This window comes from Pan troglodytes, chromosome 14 (assembly GCF_028858775.2).
Source record: "Pan troglodytes isolate AG18354 chromosome 14, NHGRI_mPanTro3-v2.0_pri, whole genome shotgun sequence".
Lineage (NCBI taxonomy): Eukaryota > Metazoa > Chordata > Mammalia > Primates > Hominidae > Pan > Pan troglodytes.
Window position 1 is genome coordinate 45,432,705 of NC_072412.2, and position 22,160 is coordinate 45,454,864.

General features: G+C 39.2%; 1 protein-coding gene across 15 annotated transcripts in view; it reads right to left on the reverse strand.

Annotated features, from left to right (window-relative positions):
* COG3 (component of oligomeric golgi complex 3) overlaps window positions 1–21,713 on the reverse strand; it is a 69,663-nt gene extending 47,950 nt beyond the window's left edge. For all 15 annotated transcript variants that reach the window (XR_010150487.1, XR_010150492.1, XR_010150488.1 and 12 more), the window contains exons 1-8: window positions 21,275–21,713; window positions 10,137–10,283; window positions 7,421–7,482; window positions 6,199–6,364; window positions 5,184–5,258; window positions 4,017–4,109; window positions 3,135–3,260; window positions 1,727–1,807 (exon numbers count right to left, since the gene is read on the reverse strand). Coding sequence is in view for 7 of the 15 variants with exons in the window: in XM_063792139.1 (XP_063648209.1) it covers window positions 1,727–1,807; window positions 3,135–3,260; window positions 4,017–4,109; window positions 5,184–5,258; window positions 6,199–6,364; window positions 7,421–7,482; window positions 10,137–10,283; window positions 21,275–21,424 (900 nt within the window). In the remaining 8 variants the exon portion in view is untranslated. The remainder of the gene's footprint in view (window positions 1–1,726; window positions 1,808–3,134; window positions 3,261–4,016; window positions 4,110–5,183; window positions 5,259–6,198; window positions 6,365–7,420; window positions 7,483–10,136; window positions 10,284–21,274) is intronic.
* Window positions 21,714–22,160: the final 447 nt, after the last annotated feature.

Here is a 22,160-nt window from a genome sequence, read left to right on the forward strand (position 1 = left end):
ACTAGAACTTATTTCTACTATTAAACTGTACATTTATACCCATTAACCAACCTCTCCACCTCCCCTCCACCCAACCCATCCCAGCCTCTGGTATCTATCATTCTACTCTCTACCTCCACAAGACCAACTTTTTTAGTTCCCACATATGAGTGAAAACATACAATATTTGTCTTTCTGTACCTGGCTTATTTTACTAACTTAATGACCTCTAGTTCCATTCACGTTGCTGCAAATGACAGGATTTCGTTTTTTGTTACAGCTGAATAGTATCTTATTGTTTATATATACCACATTTTCTTTATCCATTCATCCACTGATTGACACTTAGGTTGATTCCATATCTTTACTATTGCGAATAGTGCTGCAATCAACACAGGTATCCCTTTGATATACTGATTTCCTTGCCTTTGGATAAATACCCAGTAGAGGTATTGCTGGATAGTATGACAGCTCTATTTTTAGTTTTTTGAGAAATCTCCATACTGTTTTCCATAACAGCTGTACTAATTTACATTCCCACCAACAGTGTATAAGAATTTCCTTTTCTCTGCATCCTCACCAGCATTTGTTTTATGTCTTCTTGATAACAGCCATTCTAACTGGGGTGAGATGACATCTCACTGTGGTTTTGATTTACACTTCCCTGCTGATTAGTGATGTTGAACATTTTTTCATATACCTGCTGGCCATCTGTATAGTCTCCTTTTGAGAAATGTCTACTCAGTCTCTTTGCCTACTTTTTAATGGGATTATTTGGGGCCTTCTTCTGTTAAGTTCCTTGTATATTCTGAATATTAGTCCCTTGTCAGATGAATAGTTGTAAATGTTTTCTATCATTCTACAGGTTGTCTCTTCACTCTGGTAATTGTTTTCCTTTTTTGGGCAGAAGCTTTTAAGATTATTATAGTCCCATTTGTCTATTTTTGTTTTTGTTGCCTATGCTTTTGAAGTTTTAGCCATAAAATCTTGGCCTAGACCAATGTTCTAAAACATTTCCCCTATGTTTTCTTCTAGTAGTTTTATAGTTTCAGATCTTCAGTCTGTAAACCATTTTGTTTTGATTTTTGTATACAGTGAGAGACAGAGGTCTAGTTTCATTTTTCTGCATATGAATATCTAGTTTTCCCAGCAATCATCCTTTCCCCACAAAATGTTCTTGGTGCTTTTATCAAAAATCAGTTGGCTGAAAATGCATGCATTTATTTCTGAGCTCTCTATTCTGTTCCATTGGTTTACATGTCTGTTTGGCAAATCTGACCAAATAACTCCTCTGTTTAAGATACCACTTCATTGGTTCTCTACTTTTCCTAAATTAGCATGACATGTAACATCCCTCGTGAGAGAGTCTTTGAAGTATAAAGATCTCTCCCAAAATGTATGTCTTTTATGTCTCCTACAAACTTCCCTATATGTGCTGTTCTCTCTTTATCAAAACACCTTATTGGTCCCTTCAAGACCACCAGCCAAGCTTTTAAAACCCGTCTATCACCTTCATCTAGAAACCATCCCTGAGCATCATAGGAAAAGCTAGATGCTTCCTGCTCTGTGGACTTAAAGAACCTAGACACAACACTAAGATACACTGCTATAATGTGGAAGGACAATGTCAACCTTTCATTCAAGTTCACTTCCTCGGTATAAACAAAGAGCCTAACATACAACAGTACTTCAAAAGGGCAGATGAACAAATTTCATAGCAATGTCCTAGTTATGTCAATAGACTTACTCTGACTTTGGGGGCAGCAGCTCGAAATTTCACATAAAATAATGTGAAGGCATTGTCTGCATTAGGTACAGATGAAGGATCCTAAAGAAACATGGGGGAGGATAAGGAAGGAAGATAATTAGCAAACAAATAATTCAGAAAACCCAACAGCAACCATTTCCTATGGTTACTGCTTGGCCTGCATACCAATCAAAGCTTAGGGAGAAAAATCTCAGGAAGATTAAATATTATTATGGCTACACATGAGAAATAATTAAATGGAACTGTCATCTCTCTCTCCTTTATAGTTAAAATTAACCTTACATTATTTAAATTTTGGTGGTAAACAGATCTGAATTGAGATTCACATTCTGCCACTCACTGAATGTAGGACATTGGCCCAAGTACTTCATCCCTCTAAGACTCAGTGCATCCATTAAACTCCTAAAGGTTTGGTGCAGCTCAATAGCAAAGCACTAGCACATAATAGGTACCAGTCTTTATGAGCTATTAGTTTCCTAAACTTACTGAAAATTTTGCAAAAAATAAACAAAAATGTTAGTTGGTATGTCAGCTAAGAACAATGTGAACAGTAAAAATGCAAGCCAAACATCACAAGCTTTGAATGGAAAGTTCAAGAAGACACTCCACGTTCTTTAGAAAGCAAGCTTAAAAACCAAAACATAACGTTTATGATTTTATTTTCTTAGGAAAGGAATATTTTCAATGACCATCTTAGCTTATTCTACTCTTATTTTCTAACCTTACACTCTGTTAATTTTCCACCTAGAATCAACTACAATCCATAATTAACTAATTGATTTGCTTCTTTCTGTACTGGTTATTTCTTTTGAATATAAGCTCCATGAGGGCAGGGACCTTATTAGCGCCTCTTTGTTTCTATACAATTCCTAATATAATATCAAGCATTAGGCAGTGCTCAATAAAAATGTTTGCTAAATATAGAAAAGTTGAAAAATACAAAAAAAGAGTAAAGAAGAAAATTTAAATTATGCATTATGAGATGCATAATTTTGCATATGAATATGAATATGCTTCAAAAGCACATTAACCCACCACTCAGACACAGCCACTTTTATGATTTTGGTATATTTCCTTCTAATATTTTCATGAAAAAGATAGAAAAGGAATGTTTTAAGAGACAAATAATTTGTATCTGATTATTCATCATATAGTACTGAATACTTCTCACACTATTAAACATTATTTGAAAATAACATTTACAAGGGATATTTATAACATAGTCATTTTTCCCTACTATAAATAAAAAGCTGTAGTACATATTCTTAACAAAAGGTTAAAATTTTTTGGAATTACAAAGTACTAATCTCAGACAAAGATTATGGAAGATGAATGAATCAAAACAACAACAATAACAAAAACCTGTTGTTGAGATCAGTTAACTCACCCTTTTCAGTAACTGACTTGTGAGGGTCTGTAGTGTGTTCACAGTATATGTCTTCATGAGGTGCAAAGCTTTAGAAAGACACTGTTTAAACTTCAGCAAATATATGGGATAATCTTTAAAATTAGGCTGTAAGGAAAAGAGAAAGATTTACAAAGTGGAAATGAACACAGATAAAAAGCAAGCTTTTAGTGAAAACCAAGGTGTCCCTATGTAAAGCAATATACAAAGTTCAAAAACAGGTTTCATAAAGATCATAAACTCCATGAAGATGAATAAATACTGTGACTGTCTTAGTCACAGTCAAACCCCCTGTGCCTGGCACAAAGTAGGAGCTCAATACATATTTGCAGTTGTTAGTAAAAGATATTTTCAGCACCCCACGGACTTCAAGGCTAATATGTAAGACCCAACTAGGAAAAGAATAGGAGTTAGGGGAAATAAACACAGCAATAAATCCTGAAGAAACAGAAATAGAGGGTGATTAAATCAAAGGGCTTGTCCCTTTATTTCCCCCCAAGTAACACTTTCTGTTTCCAAAGAAATACCGAGCACGTCAAGACACCAACAATTTAAAAACGGCTCATCCTGTTAGATGGGATAAAGCTGAGTCAGCCAGGATGTGTTCCATTCCAGGGGCTGTTGCAGGAGCTAAAAGTACTTTTTACACCACTGCTAATAACGACTAAGAATTCACTACAACTTTTCTTTAATATGTTACAAATACATATTTTTCCCTTGGACAGAAATAATCACTTTACAGCACAAGAAGTGATATAATAGGAACATTTGCTAAACACAGAAAAGTTGAAAAACACAAAAAGATAGGAACAGGAATATGAATCTAAGGATTTCTTTAAAACATGCAAAAATACTCTGACTTACATGAGATGAGATATATGTTATACAATCATCTAACTTGGCTAGCATAGGTATAAATCCGTCACTATTCACCGACAATGTAGGGGAATTCAATTTCTTTAAGAGAAAAAGAAAACAATCTTAATTCATAAAAAATGATACAGATAAAAGTTGGAAACTATGGATTAGAGTCAGCATATTTGCCTTTAGGACATAACATGTCTTTATAATAAATTTTAAAAGTCACCAAAATATCCTCGAATGTAGCCCACATGTACAATAAAGAAGGGACAAATAGAAAAAGCATACTGATTTAATTCAGTTTATTCCTAATAAGCTTTAACTGGACTCTTCATGAATTAGGACATGGTATATATTACCCCACTATACAATGTCATATTCAAATAATATATGAAATACCTACATTTCTCACTTTCTGGTATGCAATATACATAATTTTTCTACTTGCAGTGGTGATTTTTCTGAAGATTAAAGGATTAACTAGCAGTCATACTATATTTAGCAGTCATACTATGAAAGTAAAATGCAACCAGTCAATCATTTCTTATCCTGATATACAAATAGCTTGGCAATGAACTACTTTCCATTGCATTCCATTGTTAACTAGCCACAAGTTTTAGTTCTGTCTTTAATAAACTAAATACCTATGATTAAATGATTTTAATAACATGACTTATACATAGTTATGATTAATTTATGAGTCAGAAACACAGAAATATAATTTACACACTTGTCTTTATTGGAACTATTATACTTTATTGGGATGCAACTATACATTTTGAGGACTATACTTTTCTTCAAACTAAACATGAGAATAGGTTTTAAAAATGTTTTGACTACTATCATGGTAGCATAACCACAGCAAAATCTAAAACTGAATATTTCTTCTTACAATCTTCTTCAAAGCTTACAAATAAGAAACTATAAGAGGTAGCCAATAAAGAGATTTTAATACCAAGAATACAATTTAAGAAACACATCTTAACTCAAATATTTAAAAATCTGAACTGGTAATGGTATCTCCACTGTCTACAAATAGGAATATCTATCAGCAAGCAAGCTAAATTAAAATATCACTCAAGCCAATTTATAGATGAAAAGATTACACGAAGAAAGGCAAAAATAAAACAAAAATCACTAACTTTATAAGAAGTAAAGAACAATGCTTACTGTGTTAATAGTTTCCAATTCGTTAAAATAGGAAAGCTTTTGTTGAATGTTTTCAGCCAGATCAACAAGTTCCGACTTGCATTTTTTAAAAGAGAAAAATCATTTATTATAAGAATATAAGAATCAACATGCCAGTCTCAAAGTTACACTAAATAGATTTACATTAGACACAGAGGTTTATATCAGATATGAGAATTCAGCTCAAGTATTTCTACAATCATGAACTAAAAGGGGCGATAATATTACAGTAAATTTTATATGATCTCTTCATAAAATAATAAATGATCGCATTTTTAAAATACACAAAAGTACATACAGAGAAAATTCTGAGACATACTAACTTAAGTGTTCTAGCTCTAAGTCAAAAGTAATCAATCAGTTGATCTTTTCAAAATCTCACCATTGGTACAATCACTATGCTTCTTTGAAAAGTGTCAGTAGCTGGGTGCAGTGGCTCACACCTGTAATCCCAGTACTTTGGGAGGCCAAGGCGGGCAGATGACTTGAGGTAAGGAGTTTGAGACCAGCCTAGCCAACATGGTGAAACTCTGTCTCTACTAAAAATACAAAAATTAGCCAGGTGTGGTGGCACACGCCTGTAATCCCAGCTACTTGGGAGGCTGAGGCAGGAGAATCACTTGAGCCCAGGAGGCCGAGGTTGCAATGAGCTGAGATCACGTCATTGCACTCCAGCCTGGGCAACAGAGCAAAAAAAAATAAAAATAAAAAATAAAAGTGTCAGTAATAAAGAGTGATCAGAGCAAACCAACATAGCCACTACATTTGGAAATTGTACTGAGACCTAACAGCTCAAAACATAAGAAGGCTTGCCTTTGCTATTCACATGCGCTTAAAAAGTAGGCTGTCAGTGTAACAATCTGCATGCTGAGCACAGGGCCTCAAACACAGCAGAGTTGAACATCTTGGATAAATTAAGAAAATTAAAATAAAACTGTATTCATCTATTTTAAAATATTAAATATAATGACTGATCCTCTCTCTTACTCCAAATTACCTGTTCTTTTAGGAGCTGTTCACAGGCTTCATGTAGGGTTCCTGTCTTATTGGACACAAAAAGATACTGTTTCTGCAAAGACTCCAGATGCTGAAGAGCACTGTTTACATCATTCAATATAGCATCACACTGCTCCTGAAACCCAGACAAGTAATCCCTCATCTGTCTAGAAAACAGAACCAAAAGGGGATTGGCAATAATCTTTTCCCCCAATAAGCACAGTAAAAAAACAACAAAGGCTCATTTTTCCCAAAATGTTCGAATTTCAGGAGGAAAACTGCCTATGCACATAAGTTGATTATGTTAAGAAATGTACCAAAAGTTATGTCATAAACCGTTTCAATACTTAAGAAGGCAAATCACTAATCCTATAAATAACAAAAGGAATTAGCCTTGAAGCCATAATCTGGCTTTTCACATATAAGGCAATGAATCACTGGCTCAACTTCTAAAGACTGGGACACCAAAGCCATCCCAAGGCACCAAGTAAGGTCAGTCCTTCAGATCACTTCCCTCTTTGAAAGATGGTGTGATGTCATGGAAAGAATTCTAGATTTCGAATTAGAAGACCCGGGTCCAAGCCCCAGCTCTGCCCAGTCTGCATGAGATTAAGCAAGTAACATTATTTCCAGGCCTCAGGTTGCTCATTTGTAAAATAAGAATAGTAATATCCTTCCTCACACAGCTGTTACGAAGATTAAATGGGATCATACATTAAAGAGTCTACCACACTGCCTAGCAATAATAGCCATCAACAAATCAATACACTGAATGTGGACACTCAACCCACAGCCCCCAAATCAGCTGTCAACATTTCCCCCATGCTGTCAACATCCACTGACAGAAGTATAGTTACAACCAACCTAAGTGGCCATCCTGAAAGTCTTTCAGGGATGTTTCTCCTTCTAAAAAGCAACAAACACCTCCTAGAATTCCTCTACAACTCCTACCTGAACCTAGTTCTTTCTGGAGCTATCTAAAAACTAACATCTATCCCTCCTAACCTATTAATTATAATGTAATTCTTTTTGTTTTTAATCACACAACTTCTAAATAACAGTTTTAAAGACCCAAATCTTCTCACTGGCTATTCTTAAAGAATATATGGCTGTTACAGTTTTCTTAATACCTCAATTTTATTTAAAGACACTGATTATGAAATGCTTCAGATGACTGTGATCTAAAAATTAAGATATTCAACAAATGCAAGAGACACACATACCTATATTTAGTTCCTTCATCTTGATCCATCTGAGTTTGCAGCTTTGCAAACCATGAGAAAAACTGGAAAAACAGAGTATTATATTGTGAACAAAACTAAAACTGACAAAATTAAAAGTGGCTACATGCTAAACAGCAAGTCAAAAGGACAGACGTTATCCAAGTTTTATTGTTTAGGGCTCAGACATAATCAGTTTTAGGCCAGGAGAAAATAATTTAATTATATCCACAATACCCATATGCTAGGAAAAGCAAAGGATATTAAAACATTGGCCATTTCACCGGGTGTGGTGGCTCACACCTGTAATCCCAGCACTTTGGGAGGCCGAGGTGGGCAGATCACCTGAGGTCGGGAGTTCGAGACCAGCCTGGCCAACATGGTAAAACCCCGTCTCTACTAAAAATACAAAAATTAGCCAGGCGTAGTGGCACATGCCTGTAATCCCAGCTAATCGGGGGGCTGAGGCAGGAGAATCACTTGAACCCGGGAGGCAGAGGTTGCAGTGAGCCAAGATCACAGCGAGCCGAGATCGTGCCATTGCACTCCAGCCTGGGCAACAGAGCAAAATTCTGTCTCAAAAAAAAAAAAGGCTGGGCGCGGTGGCTCACGCCTGTAATCTCAGCACTTTCGGAGGCCGAGGCGGGCGGATCACAAGGTCAGGAGATAGAGACCATCCTGGCTAACACGGTGAAACCCCGTCTCTACTAAAAATACAAAAAATAAGCCGGGCGCCTGTAGTCCCAGTTACTCAAGAGGCTGAGGCGGGAGAATGGCATGAACCCGGGAGGCAGAGCTTGCAGTGAGCTGAGATCACGCCACTGCACTCCAGTTTGGGTGACAGAGCGAGACTCCGTCTCAAAAAAAAAAAAGGCCATTTCAGATGTCTTAAGGATTGAAAAAAACAAACAAAAAACTGACCATTTTCACAGTCAAATTAAGGAAGAGTATTAAACATACAATAGGTAAAAAATGAATATTTCTTCCTAACAGGCTAATGCCTACTTGCTATAATCGTTTACAAAATTTGAGTAGGTAACATAGTGCTTTGGGCAAATATCAATATTAACGTTATCTAATAAGAACTGTGAGGCTATAACTCAAAAATAATATTACAGAGTGGTTTAAGAATATGGACTGTGGGGCCGGGAATGGTAGCTCACGCCTGTAATCCTAGCACTTTGGGAGGGCGAGGCAGGCAGATCATGAGGTCAGGAGATTGAGATCATCCTGGCTAACAAGGTGAAACTCCACCTCCACTAAAAATACAAAAAATTAGCCTGGTGTGGTGGTGGCCGCCTGTAGTCCCAGCTACTCAGGAGGCTGAGACAGGAGAATGGCGTGAACCCAGGAGGTGGAGCTTGCAGTGAGCCAAGATTGCCCGCTGCACTGCAGCCTGGGCAACAGAGTGAGACTCCATCTCAAAAAAAAAAAAAGAGAATATGGACTCTGGTATCAGCTAGCCCTGGATCTGAATTCTGGCCTGAAAAATATCTATTATTTAAAAGGGGGATGCGGGGAGTTGACCTTAAACAAGTATGAAGAAACTTTTGGGGTGATGATAGAAATGTTTTATATCTCAATTATAGTTGTTAGTTACATACATAGGTATATACACTTTTCAAAACTCATTGAGCTGACACTTAAAATGAATACATTTTATTGTACATAAATTATAAGTCAGCATATTAGTTTTTTTAATTTTAAAGAGAGAACAGGTACGAGTTTCATCCAGAGGACTTTTTTTAAGCAGGCCAAACAAGTTCACAGATGTGGTGCAAGACTACCTTCAAGTGAACCTGAGAACACTGAATCTCAAGTAAGATTCAATGTCAAAGGTATACAGGCTTGCCATGTACCTTGGCTATCATTTGCTGAGCATTTACTGTGTACTTGCTACACAACGAATTTACATGCATTATCGTAATTAACGCTCACAAAAATCCTGTGAAATAATATATAATTATCCCTGTTTTATATATTAGGAAACTAAACGTCTAAGAAGCTAAGTAATTTGCTTAAGCTCACAAAGATGCTAAATGATGGAGCTGACTTTCAGGTGCAGGTCAGCCTAGCTCAGGAACTGTAATTCTTCATCGGTTTGTAGAACTGCCTCTCTCAACTTACTGTATATGTAATCCAGTTCCAACACATGTACTTTATGTTTTATTTGGTCAATGCCTCAACTTTGACTCTTAATAGGAAAAGAAAGAGGAGACAAGGAAAGTGGCAGAAGAAACTACTGTAAGTTTAGGTTTCTAATTAGGAATGAACAAAAACCAAGAAAAAATTATACATGCTAAATTACTGAAAAATAACTACAAATGTTAATATAAAAAGAATATTTGGGTTTTTTAAAAAAGGACTACCTAGCAACAAGTGAGATGGAGGGGTACCCATGCACACACTGAGGGAACAGGTTAACAGAAGACAGACATTGGGGGAAGTCAAAAGTGCATAAGACATTAAAACCTCAATAATCTATCAACGTCCAAACATGGAATCTCATGTTTTTTTTACCTATATCATAACTATAATTGGGCAATAGATTCATTTAAAACACGTAAACAGCCACAACTAATGCAAAATCAAGAATGTTCTAGAAAGACAATGTTAATTATGGTGACAAATGTTCAGAACTTTTAATTAGGACTTTATTAGCCTTGTCTTCAGACATCTGAAATAATCAAACATCCTTAGAAAAGATACTGCAATTCACCTGCTGTGCGGTTTCAATTCTTTCTTCTTCCATTCCTAAGGAAGTGAAGCCCTTCAAGAGAATGTCTTCTGTAGATTCAGGCACTACTGAAGTCAGTTCAATGGGCAGTGACTGGGATGTTAAACTGCACAAGTCTTCAATTGGAAGCTTGAAAAAAGAGAGTCACAAAGATATTTAAGTGACTTGAAAATTCTCTGAACTTAACTCAAGATTGGGTTTCCATCTCAGTTGTTTTGAAAGAGAAAGAAATATTTTCCATTAAATCACATTAAGTTAATAAATACTATATAGTACTAACATTTTAGGCTCTATATTAAATGCTCATCTCAAAATATAAACATGACACTGATGTCCCACCATTAGTAAGCTTCTTTTTTTTTTTGGTGACAGGGTCTTGCTCTGTCATCCAGGCTGACATGCAAGGTGCCACCTCAGCTCACTGCAACCTCTGCCTCCAGAGTTCAAGCCATCCTCCCACCTCAATCTCCAAGTAGCTGAGACTACAGGCACGCAACACCACGCCCAGCTAATTTTTGTATTTTTGGTAGAGTTGGGGGTCTATACATGTTGCCCAGGCTGGTCTCAAACTCCTGGGTTCAAGTGATCCTCCTACCTTAGCCTTCCAAAGTGCTGAGATTACAGGCATGAGCCACCAAGTCTGGTCTGAGTTAGCTTTCTAATAAGGGTGGTAAATCTGTACTAATCCACACACATTTTCTCACTTGAGCCTCTTGTGAACTACCACCAGGCAAAGAGAAAACCTATGTGCTATTGAAAGTAGTTTGCCCTCCCCAGTATCTAACACAAAAGCCTGACCAACAGGATTAACAAATCACACCCAGTGACCGGGTTCAGTGGCTCACACCTATAATCCCAGCACTTTGAGAGGCAGAGTTGGGTGGATCACTTGAGCCCAGGAATTTGAGACCAGCCTGGGCAACATAGTGACACCCCCGTCTCTACTAAAAATACAAAAAAAAAATTAGCTGGGTGTGGTGGCACACATCTGTGGTCCAGCAACTTGGGAGGCTGAGATGGGAGGACCACCAGAGCCCAGGAGGTGGAGGTTGCAGTGAGTCAAGGTCGTGCCACCCACCCAGGGTGACAGAGTGAGGCCCTGTCTAAAAAAAAAATAAATAAATCACACCCAAGAATTGATTAGAAATAAACATTACCTCCTCCTACCATTTCCACCCACCCACTGGCACATCTCACCACACCTTCCTGCTGACAAATTTTGAAATTAAAACTGAATAGGAAGAATTTTAGAGTTTTCCATCAGTTTCAGAAGCGGCCCACAGACAAGGTCTCACTTTGACAATATTAGACCTACAGTACTTTCTAGTTCTCCACTACCAAAGAAAGACCAGGTGTTAATTTATTTATAGACATACAGACAAACTGTTTTTAGACCAAAACAAAGGGAAAGCAGACGCTGGGGAAAGTAAAAGGGCTTAATTGTTTAGGTTCAAATTCCAGTTTTCAGCTCTCAGTTCTTAGTTTATGACATTTAAGGTCCACTGATATAAGACAAGATCCAAGGTCTTAGGAAGGTGCTACCCTGTCTACCTTCTAAATATAGAAGTTTCATCTGAAGTTAGCATTTTCTCTTCAAAACTAAAATAAGCTAGATGCAAAATGCACCACTAATTTGGAAACACTGTCCTTTAAAAATAGAGTTTTTTGTGTATGGGTTCAAATAGGGCTATATTTATGGTACAGTAAAGTACATTACAATGCAGCCTAGTTAGAATCCTGCTCCTGTTCATTCATAAGCTGTGTGACATGGGGCAAATTACTTGATGTTTCTAATCCTCAATTATCTTCTCTTAGCTGATACGGATACACTGTCTGTATCATAACGCTACTATAAGGAGTAAAAAAGAAGGCCAGGCACGGTGGCTCACGCCTGTAATCCCAGCACTTTGGGAGGCCGAGGTGGGCAGATCACGAGGTCAGGAAATCGAGACCATCCTGGCTAACATGGTGAAACCCCGTCTCAACTAAAAACACACACAAAAAATTAGCCGGGCGTGGTGGCAGGCGCCTGTAGTCCCAGCTAGTTGGGAGGCTGAGGCAGGAGAATGGCATGAACCCGGGAAGCGAAGCTTGCAGTGAGCCTAGATCGAGCCACTGCACTCCAGCCTGGGCGACAGAGCGAGACTCCATCTCAAAAAAAAAAAAAAAAAGAGTAAAAAAGAAAACAAAGATGTGGGAAAATTGGCTTTTTGGAATGCTGGAAAGCTGCAGACAAAGTATTTAGGAAGGTCCTTGATCTGCCTTCTCCCCACAAATGAGCCTGGCTCAAGAGTCAGGAGGGTCCTAGGTGTAGGTAAACAGTTCTTATTAAGGGCATCACTTGTTCATGTAAACTCTTTCTGAATGGTAACACAATCCCTGAGTATAAAAGGACTGTGGCCCAGCAAGAATTAAGTTTCTCAAATCCGGTAAGAATTTATCCTGAGTCTAAAGTGTCATCAGCAACCGTATGCTGCCACTAGGGGTTCTGGAGGACAGAGGAAGCCGTGCTGAGATAAGCCGCATCTACACCTGCTCTGCAGAACCCTTCTAATGAGCAACATGAGCTGTCTCCTTGGGGAGCCACCCAAGACTCAAGGTAACCCACCTGAAGCAATGCTGCATGTAAAGCACTTAGCACAGACCTGACACATTGTAAGCAATAAATTTGAGTACTGATATTATATTATTATTATTCCCATCTAATAGCAGCAACAGAGTAAGTTTATAAATCTAATCAACTTCTTGTAAAGCCGTCTTTATAAAATTATATTTTATTAGCAATAAAATTTAGTTCTATATGAACAGATCATCACAAATTCAATCACATAATTCTATCAGCACTGTTTAGATTATATCTAAGGGGGGCCGGGGTGATATGGCTCAGATTTGGAAAATATACCAGAAAACACATGAAAGCTAGGCTAGGATGAAGAAAGTTGAAAGAAATGTTGCTTGCACCCTCACAATAACAAAAAGCCAAATAATCCACAAGATTATAACTAGTCTTGAATCCACCAGTCTTGCAGAGTAACCAAGTAGATAAAAATCTGGGGAGCGACAGGCACCTCCAGGAAGAGACAGGCTGCAAGCACTGGCTCACCTGTGGCAAATCATGGGAAAAAAGAGATGGCAAACATTACAAGAGGAAACAGGCCGGGTGCAGTGGCTCACGCCTGTAATCCCAGCACTTTGGGAGGCTGAGGTGGGAGGATCACGAGGTCAGGAGATCAAGACCATCCTGACTAACACGGTGAAACCCCATCTCTACTAAAAATACAAAAAATTAGCCGGGCGTGGTGGCGGGCGCCTGTAGTCCCAGCTACTCGGGAGGCTGAGGCAGGAGAATGGCGTGAACCCAGGAGGCGGAGCTTGCAGTGAGCTGAGGTTGCACCACTGCACTCCAGCCTAGGCGACAGAGGGAGACTCCGTCTCAAAAAAAAGAGAGAAAACAACTCAGTCAAGAGACAAAGCAATCAACAGAGCCAGACTCAGATGAGCAAGAGACTAGAACTATCAGACAAGGAATCTAAAATAACTGTGATTAACATGTTAAAGGCTCTGGTGTAACACACAGATAAGAAGTATAAACAGATACACAATTTCAACAGAAAACTGAAAACTGTGTCAAATGGAAATGTGAGAAATAAAAATAATGGTAACAAAGATGAAGAATACCTGCAATGGGCTCATCAGTACACAGAACACGGTTAAGGAAAAAAAATCAGTGAACTTGAAGTTAGGTCAATAAAAATCACCCAAAATGAATCATACAGAGAAAACAGAGTGGGAAAATAAAAACTGAACATAGCATCCAAGAATTGTGTGATGGTATCAAATTATATGATGATATCAAATTACATGAAATGGGATCCCAAAAGAAGCAGAACGAAAGAGAACAGGGTGGAAGAAATATTTGAAGAAATAACTGTTGAGAACATTCCAAAAATAATGAAAGATATAAAACTACAGCTCTAAGAAATTCAGAGAATCCCAAGCAGAATACACACATACACACAGGCAAACCCCTCTGTGCACATCATATTCAAACTTTCAAAAACCAAAGATAAAAGCTTGAAGGCAGCCAGAGGGAAAAAGACATATTCTATACAGAGAAATAAAGGTAAAAATTACAGCAGACTTCTCATCAGAAATTACACAAGCCAGAAGACAATAGAGCGACATCTTTAAAGTGCCAAAAGAAAAACACTCAACTCAGAGTTCTACACCTATAGAGAATTATCTGTTTAAAATGTAGGAGAAATAAGGACTGTTTAAAACAAACAAAAGCGCCAGGTGTGGTGGCTCACACCTGTAATCCCAGCACTTTGGGAGGCCGAGGCAGGTGGATCACCTGAGGTCAGGAGTCCAGGACCAGACTAGCCAACATGGCGAAACCCTGTCTCTACTAAAAATACAAAAATTAGCTAGGCATAGTGGCGGGCGCCTGTAATCCCAGCTACTCGGGAGGCTGAGGCAGGAGAGTCGCTTGAACCTGGGAGGCAGAGGTTGCAGTGAGCCGAGATCGCGCCATTGCACTCCAGCCTGGGCTACAAAAGCAAAACTCCGTCTCAAAAAAAAGACCAAAAAAAAAAAAAAAACAAAAGCTGAGAGAATTCATTACCAGCAGACCTATACTACAAGAAATGTTAAAGGACATTCTTCAGGCAGAATATAACGCTAGATAAAACACATATCTACCCAAAAAACTGAAGTGCTCCAGAAATGATTAAAATGAAGGTAAATATGACAGTTTTTCTTTTTTTAAATCACTCAGCAAGAAATGTCAAAAGCAAAAGTAGTAACAATGTATTGTGGGTTTATAACATATTGTAAAATGCCTGAAACAATATCACAAAACAGGGAAAGGAAGAAATGGAAGAATACTCTTTTGGGTGTTTTTTTGAGACAGGTTCTTGTTCTGCCACCCAGGCTGAAGTGCCGTGGTGCAATCACAGCTCACTGCAGCCTTGATTTCCAGGGCTCAAGCCATCTCCTGCCTAAGCCTCCCAAGTAGCTGGAGCTGCAGGCGTGCACCACCACACCCAGCTAACTTTTTGATTTTTTTTTCTTTTTTTTTTTCTGTAGAGATGAGGTCTCACTATGTTACCCAAGCTATTCTTGAACTCCTGAGCTCAAGCAATCCTCCTGTCTCAGTCTCCCAAAGTGCTGGGATTACAGGGGTGAGCCACCATGCCCAGCCAAAGAATCCTGCTGTAAGGCTGTTATACCATAATGAAGTGGTATAATATTTAGAGGTAGGCTGTGACTAATTAAAGTAGTACAGACGCTCCTCAACTTATGATGGGGTTGTGTCCCAATAAACCCATCGGAAGTTGAAAATATCCTAAGTCAAAAGTATGTGGCTCACTGGGAGCTGTGGCTCACTGCCATGCCCAGCACCACAGGTACACTTTCTACTGAATACATGTAGCTTTCACATAAAGTCAAAAAGTCATAAGCTGAACCATCATAAGTCAGGGACCATCTGTATATTGTAAATCCTAAGGCAACCACTAAAAAAACTGAAAATACACAGAGGACCTGGCAAACTTCAGTCTTCCAATATTATCCATCTGTAATTCAACTTCTTTTGAGAAAAACGATTATAAGTCTATCTGAAAGAATGTAGATCAATGTCAAAATCCCAGTTGTGACACCCGATACTATAGTTGTGCAAAATGTTACCATTGAGGGAAAGTGGGCAAAGTGTACAGATCACAGTAGTATTTCTCATTACTGCAAGTGAATCTACATTATTTCACCTTTTTAATAAGTAATGTAATAATCATATTCTCCCATCAGAGTTCATGAGGCCTTACACTGCATAATTCTAGTACTACCTCACAACATATAACAAATTCCAGATAAAAAGTATAACTCCTTTTGTTCCAGAATCATTTATAATACATAGAGCTGTCCTTTTAAGTGTATTTATTTGAATAGGTAATAAATCTCAAGGCACAAAACTCAAGGGAGTCAGTGAAAAGTCTCCTTCCCCTGGAACTCATTCTCCAGCCATCTAGTTTCCTCCTCAGGGGCAGGCTATCAATGTTACTAGTTTCTTAAGTATCTTTTCTAAGATGGTCTATGCATATACAAAGGAAGTATACCTTAAACCCAAATAACAGTATACACACCTCCCCTTTTTCACTTAATATGCAACATTTTAAAATGTTTCTTCAACAGAGTATAAGGAAAAGACAGAATTTACTCTTACATTGTCATTGTCATTAAACTATAAAGGGGTGCTTATTTTAAAAGTCCCAAGAATACAGAATGATATTTAAGTGAAAAGCAAGTCTCCCTTCTTCCCTCTCCCCTGCTCGTCCAATTCTTCTTCTTTAAGCCAATACCAATGTTTATAATTTGAGAGTTTTTCTAAAGAATTTGAGGGTAAAATGAAGAACTGTAAAAGTAGAAGGAACTAAAGAAATAATTTTGAATTTTTGATCAATCTTTTATGAAAATTATTCAAAATATATGAATATAATTGTTTTTAATCCAAATCATCAGAAGAGTTAAAATGAAAAGTAACATCCTCCCCCACCCTCACTTTTCACCAGTTTAACCATTTTCAGTTTTCTTTTATGGTAACTCTACAACTCTTAAAAAAAAATATTTACTGCTTTGTGTTTGAATTCATCAATTTTAGGTCCTATATATACACTCTTACTTACTTCACCATGTAAGATAAAGAAATTAGTAACTCTATATCTGTTCCCTGTTTACTGTCAAATTCTGTCACCTGTACTATCTCTTTTTTAGATTATCAAATTTTATAATATTTGCACCTGGTTCTGTGATTAAGTCTTTAGAATGATTTTTAAAAGGATACTACATGCTTCCTGCCTTCTATAAATATGCCCAACTTTCAGGTTCATTGATACCATCTTTGGTTTTGGTGTGCCACACATTTATTACTGTCATTTCAAAGGGATCCAGGGATGTCATACACGTGTGCTCAGTCTGTTATCTTGAACCAAAAAAAGTTTATCTTCTAATTAACTTTAGAAAATAAAATAATTTGAAAACTCTACTTGAGAAACTACTATAGATATTCCAGATATGTTCTGTAACCTAGATGTGAGTAAATATATTCTAAATTTATAAGAGTATTCTATTTGATTACTTCAAGTACAAATACTACTTTTCAATCATAAGAACTTTAAAAACTAGAGGCAAAAGGAGGCTCCCTGTTTCCTTGTTCTAATACAAAACCATCTTCTCTCAAACCAAGCAAGAGAGAAGCCATAATGCAATTACTTCAAACAAATCATTTTTTAAAGTAGCAAAACAAGTTGCTTTTTAATAACATATGAGAAAATGCCCCCATTAAGTAGACTAGGCAGCTGCCTTCCTTTCTCAAAACACCTGGTATAGAATGACAAGTCAAAAAGGGGTGTGGTGGTATCACACAACTTCCTGTTCTGACCTCTCATTCACTTCTCAGGAGGAGGTGACTGAATGCCTCCTGCTTACCAGCACTGTCCTGGCTTCCAGATGGAGCAGACAGATACCACTAGAGAGAGAACACAGTTCTAGATTGCTAATGGGCCAGTGCTGCAGAGCTACTGTATAGTTTATGCAAATGGAGACACTAACATTAAATAGTAACTACAATAAATTCTCAAGCTTTGCCTGACCAGCTGAGCAGGTCCCTGAAATAACAAGTAACATACCTTTCTCTCCCAAGCTTTACTTCTTGCAGAGTTCTGGGTTGGAGAAAACCACTTTTATAATCAATCTGATCAATTAATTCCCTAAATGAAACCTGATGTTTTGTTCTCTGCTTGGAGCAAATTACTGAAGAGGTATAGGTGGAGTCTCAGAACCTTCCTCAAGGCACTTAACCTCTCCTTTTCTTACCTTTGGTCTGAATGACACCTATACCAGCTCAGCATCACAGGATTCTAATCTATTCTTTTAAGATGTTAATAATTTGAAAGAAAGCACAAGAATAATAGCAAGTAACTTGCCACGTGCACCTTGCATATGTGATTTCACATAATTCTCACAATTCCCTATGAGATAAGTACTCATCATGAGTTAAGTCTCCATTTTATAAAGAAGAAAATTAAGGCTTAGAAAAGATAAACATCACATCTAAGGTCACACAGCCTACAAGAAAACAACAGCTGTAACAGTAAATTATAGGTAAATGTCGGGGTAAATTATTTTAGCACTTTATCAAGAATTACTAAATTCAACAGAAAGAAATAGGCCCCTCACTACTAAGTTTGCCCTGGCTACAAAAGTCTACCTAATATTCTATTGTAAATTATTTTCTCTAATGCCAAAAAAAGGCATAATTCCTTTTTAAGATAAGACTAGTTCTCTTTCATAAAAGAGAAAGCTATTTTCTAAAGAAGTTAACATCTTTATGATATGTACTTAAAAGTTAGTTGGCCTCTTGCTATTCTACTAGCCTGCTCAGTTCCAGTTGTTCAGGAAGTAATTTATCTGGTGAAAATTGTGAAACACTACAGAAAATCCTTGAGTTATACTGATTGGACAAAATGAAAATTGTGGCACTCTCTTTTGCTGCCAATGTTAAAAGAGTAGTATAGGGCTAAAAAAATTAACTCCAAAGTCTTCCCAACAGACATATAAACACTTCAGAAAAGGAAAATGAGGGCTGTAAAGCTGAAGAGCAATGAGAACTGCCTTCTCAAAGATTCCAGGATGTGTGCATAACCAGCTCGGCTACTGCATTCTTCTTTTTTTGAGACAGAATCTTGCCTGTCACCCACCCAGGCTGGAGCGCAGTGGTGTAATCTCGGCTCAGGGCAATCTCTGCCTCCCAGGTTCAAGTGATTCTCATGCCTCAGCCTCCCAAGTACCTGGGATTACAGGCATGCACCACCACACCCAGCTAATTTTTATATTTTTAGTAGAGATGGTGTTTCGCCATGTTGGCCAGGCTGGTCTTGAACTCCTGACCTCAAGTGATTCGCCTGCCTTAGCCTCCCAAAATGCTGAAATTACAGGCGTGGGCCACCGCACCTGGCCTCAGCTATTGCATTCTCACAGGAATCCAATACCAAGCTGCATGTACCAGAAGACCCTCACTGAATTCTTGAACTCATTAAGCTCATCCCCTACCCATGACCTTATGCTGTTCTTTCTTCCAGCTGCAATGTTATTTCTTTAGTCTTTATAAGGCTAGCTTCAGGTAGTCCATCATCAGTTCTCACCTCAGATTGTCACTTCCTTGGAAAGGTCTTCCCTCTTTCTCTAAAAGGGCACACCTCATCCCTTTCTGTCACACCATCCTATCTGATTTTCCTTATATTATGGACCACCGTCTGAACATACCTTCTTTGTTCTTTTTTTCCATGTTCATGATCCCCACAATTATGTCAGCTCTATGAGGCTAAGGATCTCATCTTTCCTATTTATCTTTCTATCTTCAATACCTAACTCAGAGTAGGGATATAACATATGTTAAAGACTGCATGTGGCTAATGATAAATATGGAAGAATGGGGTGAAAATGAAAGATTCCATTTAGTTCATTCCAAACGTTCTCCTTCATGCTCAATGAGAATAAGAAATAATAGTTTATGACCCATGACAATGAAAACAAATTTTTTTGTAGAATATGTATCTCCCCCATCACACCCTCAGTGTGTGATGCTATTAAGTCCAAGCATCCTGCTGCAGTAGGAGCCAAATCAATTATAAACAGACTGGAAAATTTATAGAGCAAACAACTTTTATTATCCAGGGTATAAAAGAGTTTGATAGCTGAGCCAAAGAAATTTCCACCTGCTCCTTCATTGATTTCAGATCCACTTCCGGTACCACATCCTAGAGGTGGAAAAAGAAACCCAAGAAAGAACGCCTATTTGATGGCTGAGCATACAACAGTGAATGTGAAGAGAACGTTTAAATCAAATCTCTAAAGTTGGAGGACAGAAAAAGTTGAAGACTCTAAACTCAATCTGCATTTGGACACAATTCCAAATCGTATAAAAAGAATGCTTCAGGCCAGGCACGGTGGCTCACGACTGTAATCCCAGCATTTTCGGAGGCCGAGGCGGCCAGATCACTTGAGGTCAGGAGTTCGAGAACAGCCTGGACAACAGGGCGAAATCCTATCTCTACTAAAAATACAAAAAATTAGCCGGGTGTAGTGGCAGGCACCTGTGATCCCAGCTACTCGGGAGGCTGAGACAGGAGAATCGCTTGAACCCGGGAGGTGGAGGTTGCAGTGAGCCGAGGTCACGCCACTGCACTCCAGCCTGGGCGACAGAGCGAGAGAAAAGAATGCTTCCAACATCAAAAGTAACCATCACCACTGCTTATATAAAATAATCCTCCTAAACCTGGCCCTCAAAACTGGAAAACGTTTGTCAAACATCTGACAATTCATGTTACTTCCTGCTATTACAACTAATTGAATTGAATCACACAAGAAGCAGTAGTGCATAATATCCTAATGGTAAATGGATTAAACACACTGACTCTAACACCGAAAACCAGCACTGCTTAATAATGTACTGAGCCAACTTTCAAATAAAATTCATTTTTATTGCTTTGCAATAGGTGAAATAAATCTGATCTCCCATAACTTGCACTTGATTGAGAGCTCATAGTTCAATGTGCGATAAATGAAACTCACTCAGGACCAAGTTTTGGTCTTCCCAAGACCCCCATGGACAAAGCAACCTAGGTGAATCATTAAGGCGGTAAACGAGCACGCGCTGGAGACTGTCCTGCAGCACAGCACCTCGGGTTCACTGCCTCTCCTTCTGGGAGAGAGTGGGCAGCAGGATTACGCCTCGGCTGACAGGACGCCTCGTCTGGGGCAAAAAGTTCGGTGCAAGGCTCCGGGCCAACCGTCCCATGCTGCTGGGGGAGGACTGGGTTCCGGCGAGCACCAGCTGCAGGACACCCCCACAGCCGTCCCCAGGCAGAATTAGAGTCGGGGTCGCAGGCAGAGCGAAGCCTGACAGCCTGGGAGGTGAGAGGCCCCTCCCACCGGATCCGCCACCATGGCCAGGGAGGAGTGGAGAGATATCCTGGGCAGAGGCTGGTGAGGCCGGGGTCCTGCCGGGGCGCCCGAGGAGAATCCCAGCCCCATCGCCCCGGCCCGGTTCCTGCCCATCACCTCACCTCAGCTGGCACCGGCAGGTTCTCTGCCGCCGCCTTCAGCTCCAATACCGAGTCCGTCTGCCTGTCGGTCAGCGGCGCCGTCGTGTCCGGTCTCCGATCCCAGAGAGCCAGCTTTTCCCTAGCGTCCCGCTCCGCCGCCGCCTCCGCCATCGCCGCCGCCCTCGCGGCCTTCAGCAGCAGCGAGATGGAGGGGACCCCGACAGAGAGACCTGGGCCACTTCCGGGAGAACCGGAGCTTCCAACACTGCACCGGCGGCGGGGCGGGACGGAATGCCCTGACCTCGGAAACGGTTCCGCAGTGTGGGGGGCGGGACTGAGGCCAGTACCGACGTGGCTTTAAATGGGTACGACTATTTCCGGTTGAAACGTAAAGGTGGAGAAGACAGGACCCAATGGAAATAGAAATGCCCCTACCGGAAGTCTTTTCCTCAACATCAATAACTTTATTGTTACGTGTTGTACAGATTATTGACAACTGCGCTAAATCACCCTGCCGGCAGGAGACTTGGATCTACACCTCTCTGCTTACAGCTGGGTAGTCTGGGTAGAATGTGTGGAGTGTATGATTTCCATGTTGGCATGTTGACAATTTATGCCTCTTGGATCAAAACCAAAAGCATAAACTTTTCCAACATCCAGTAATTCCCCTACTAGAAAACTAATTTACGGAAACACATAAAAAATTCAAAGATGTGTGTATCTCAGACATCATTAATGGTATCAAATAACTGAAGACAACCTAAATGTCCAACATTGAAGAACTGGATCAAGAATTTGTGGCACAGACCAGGCGCGGGGGCTCAGGCCTGTAATCTCAGCACTTTGGGAGACCGAGGTGGGCGTATCACCTGAGGTCAGGAGTTTGAGACCAGACTGGCCAACATGG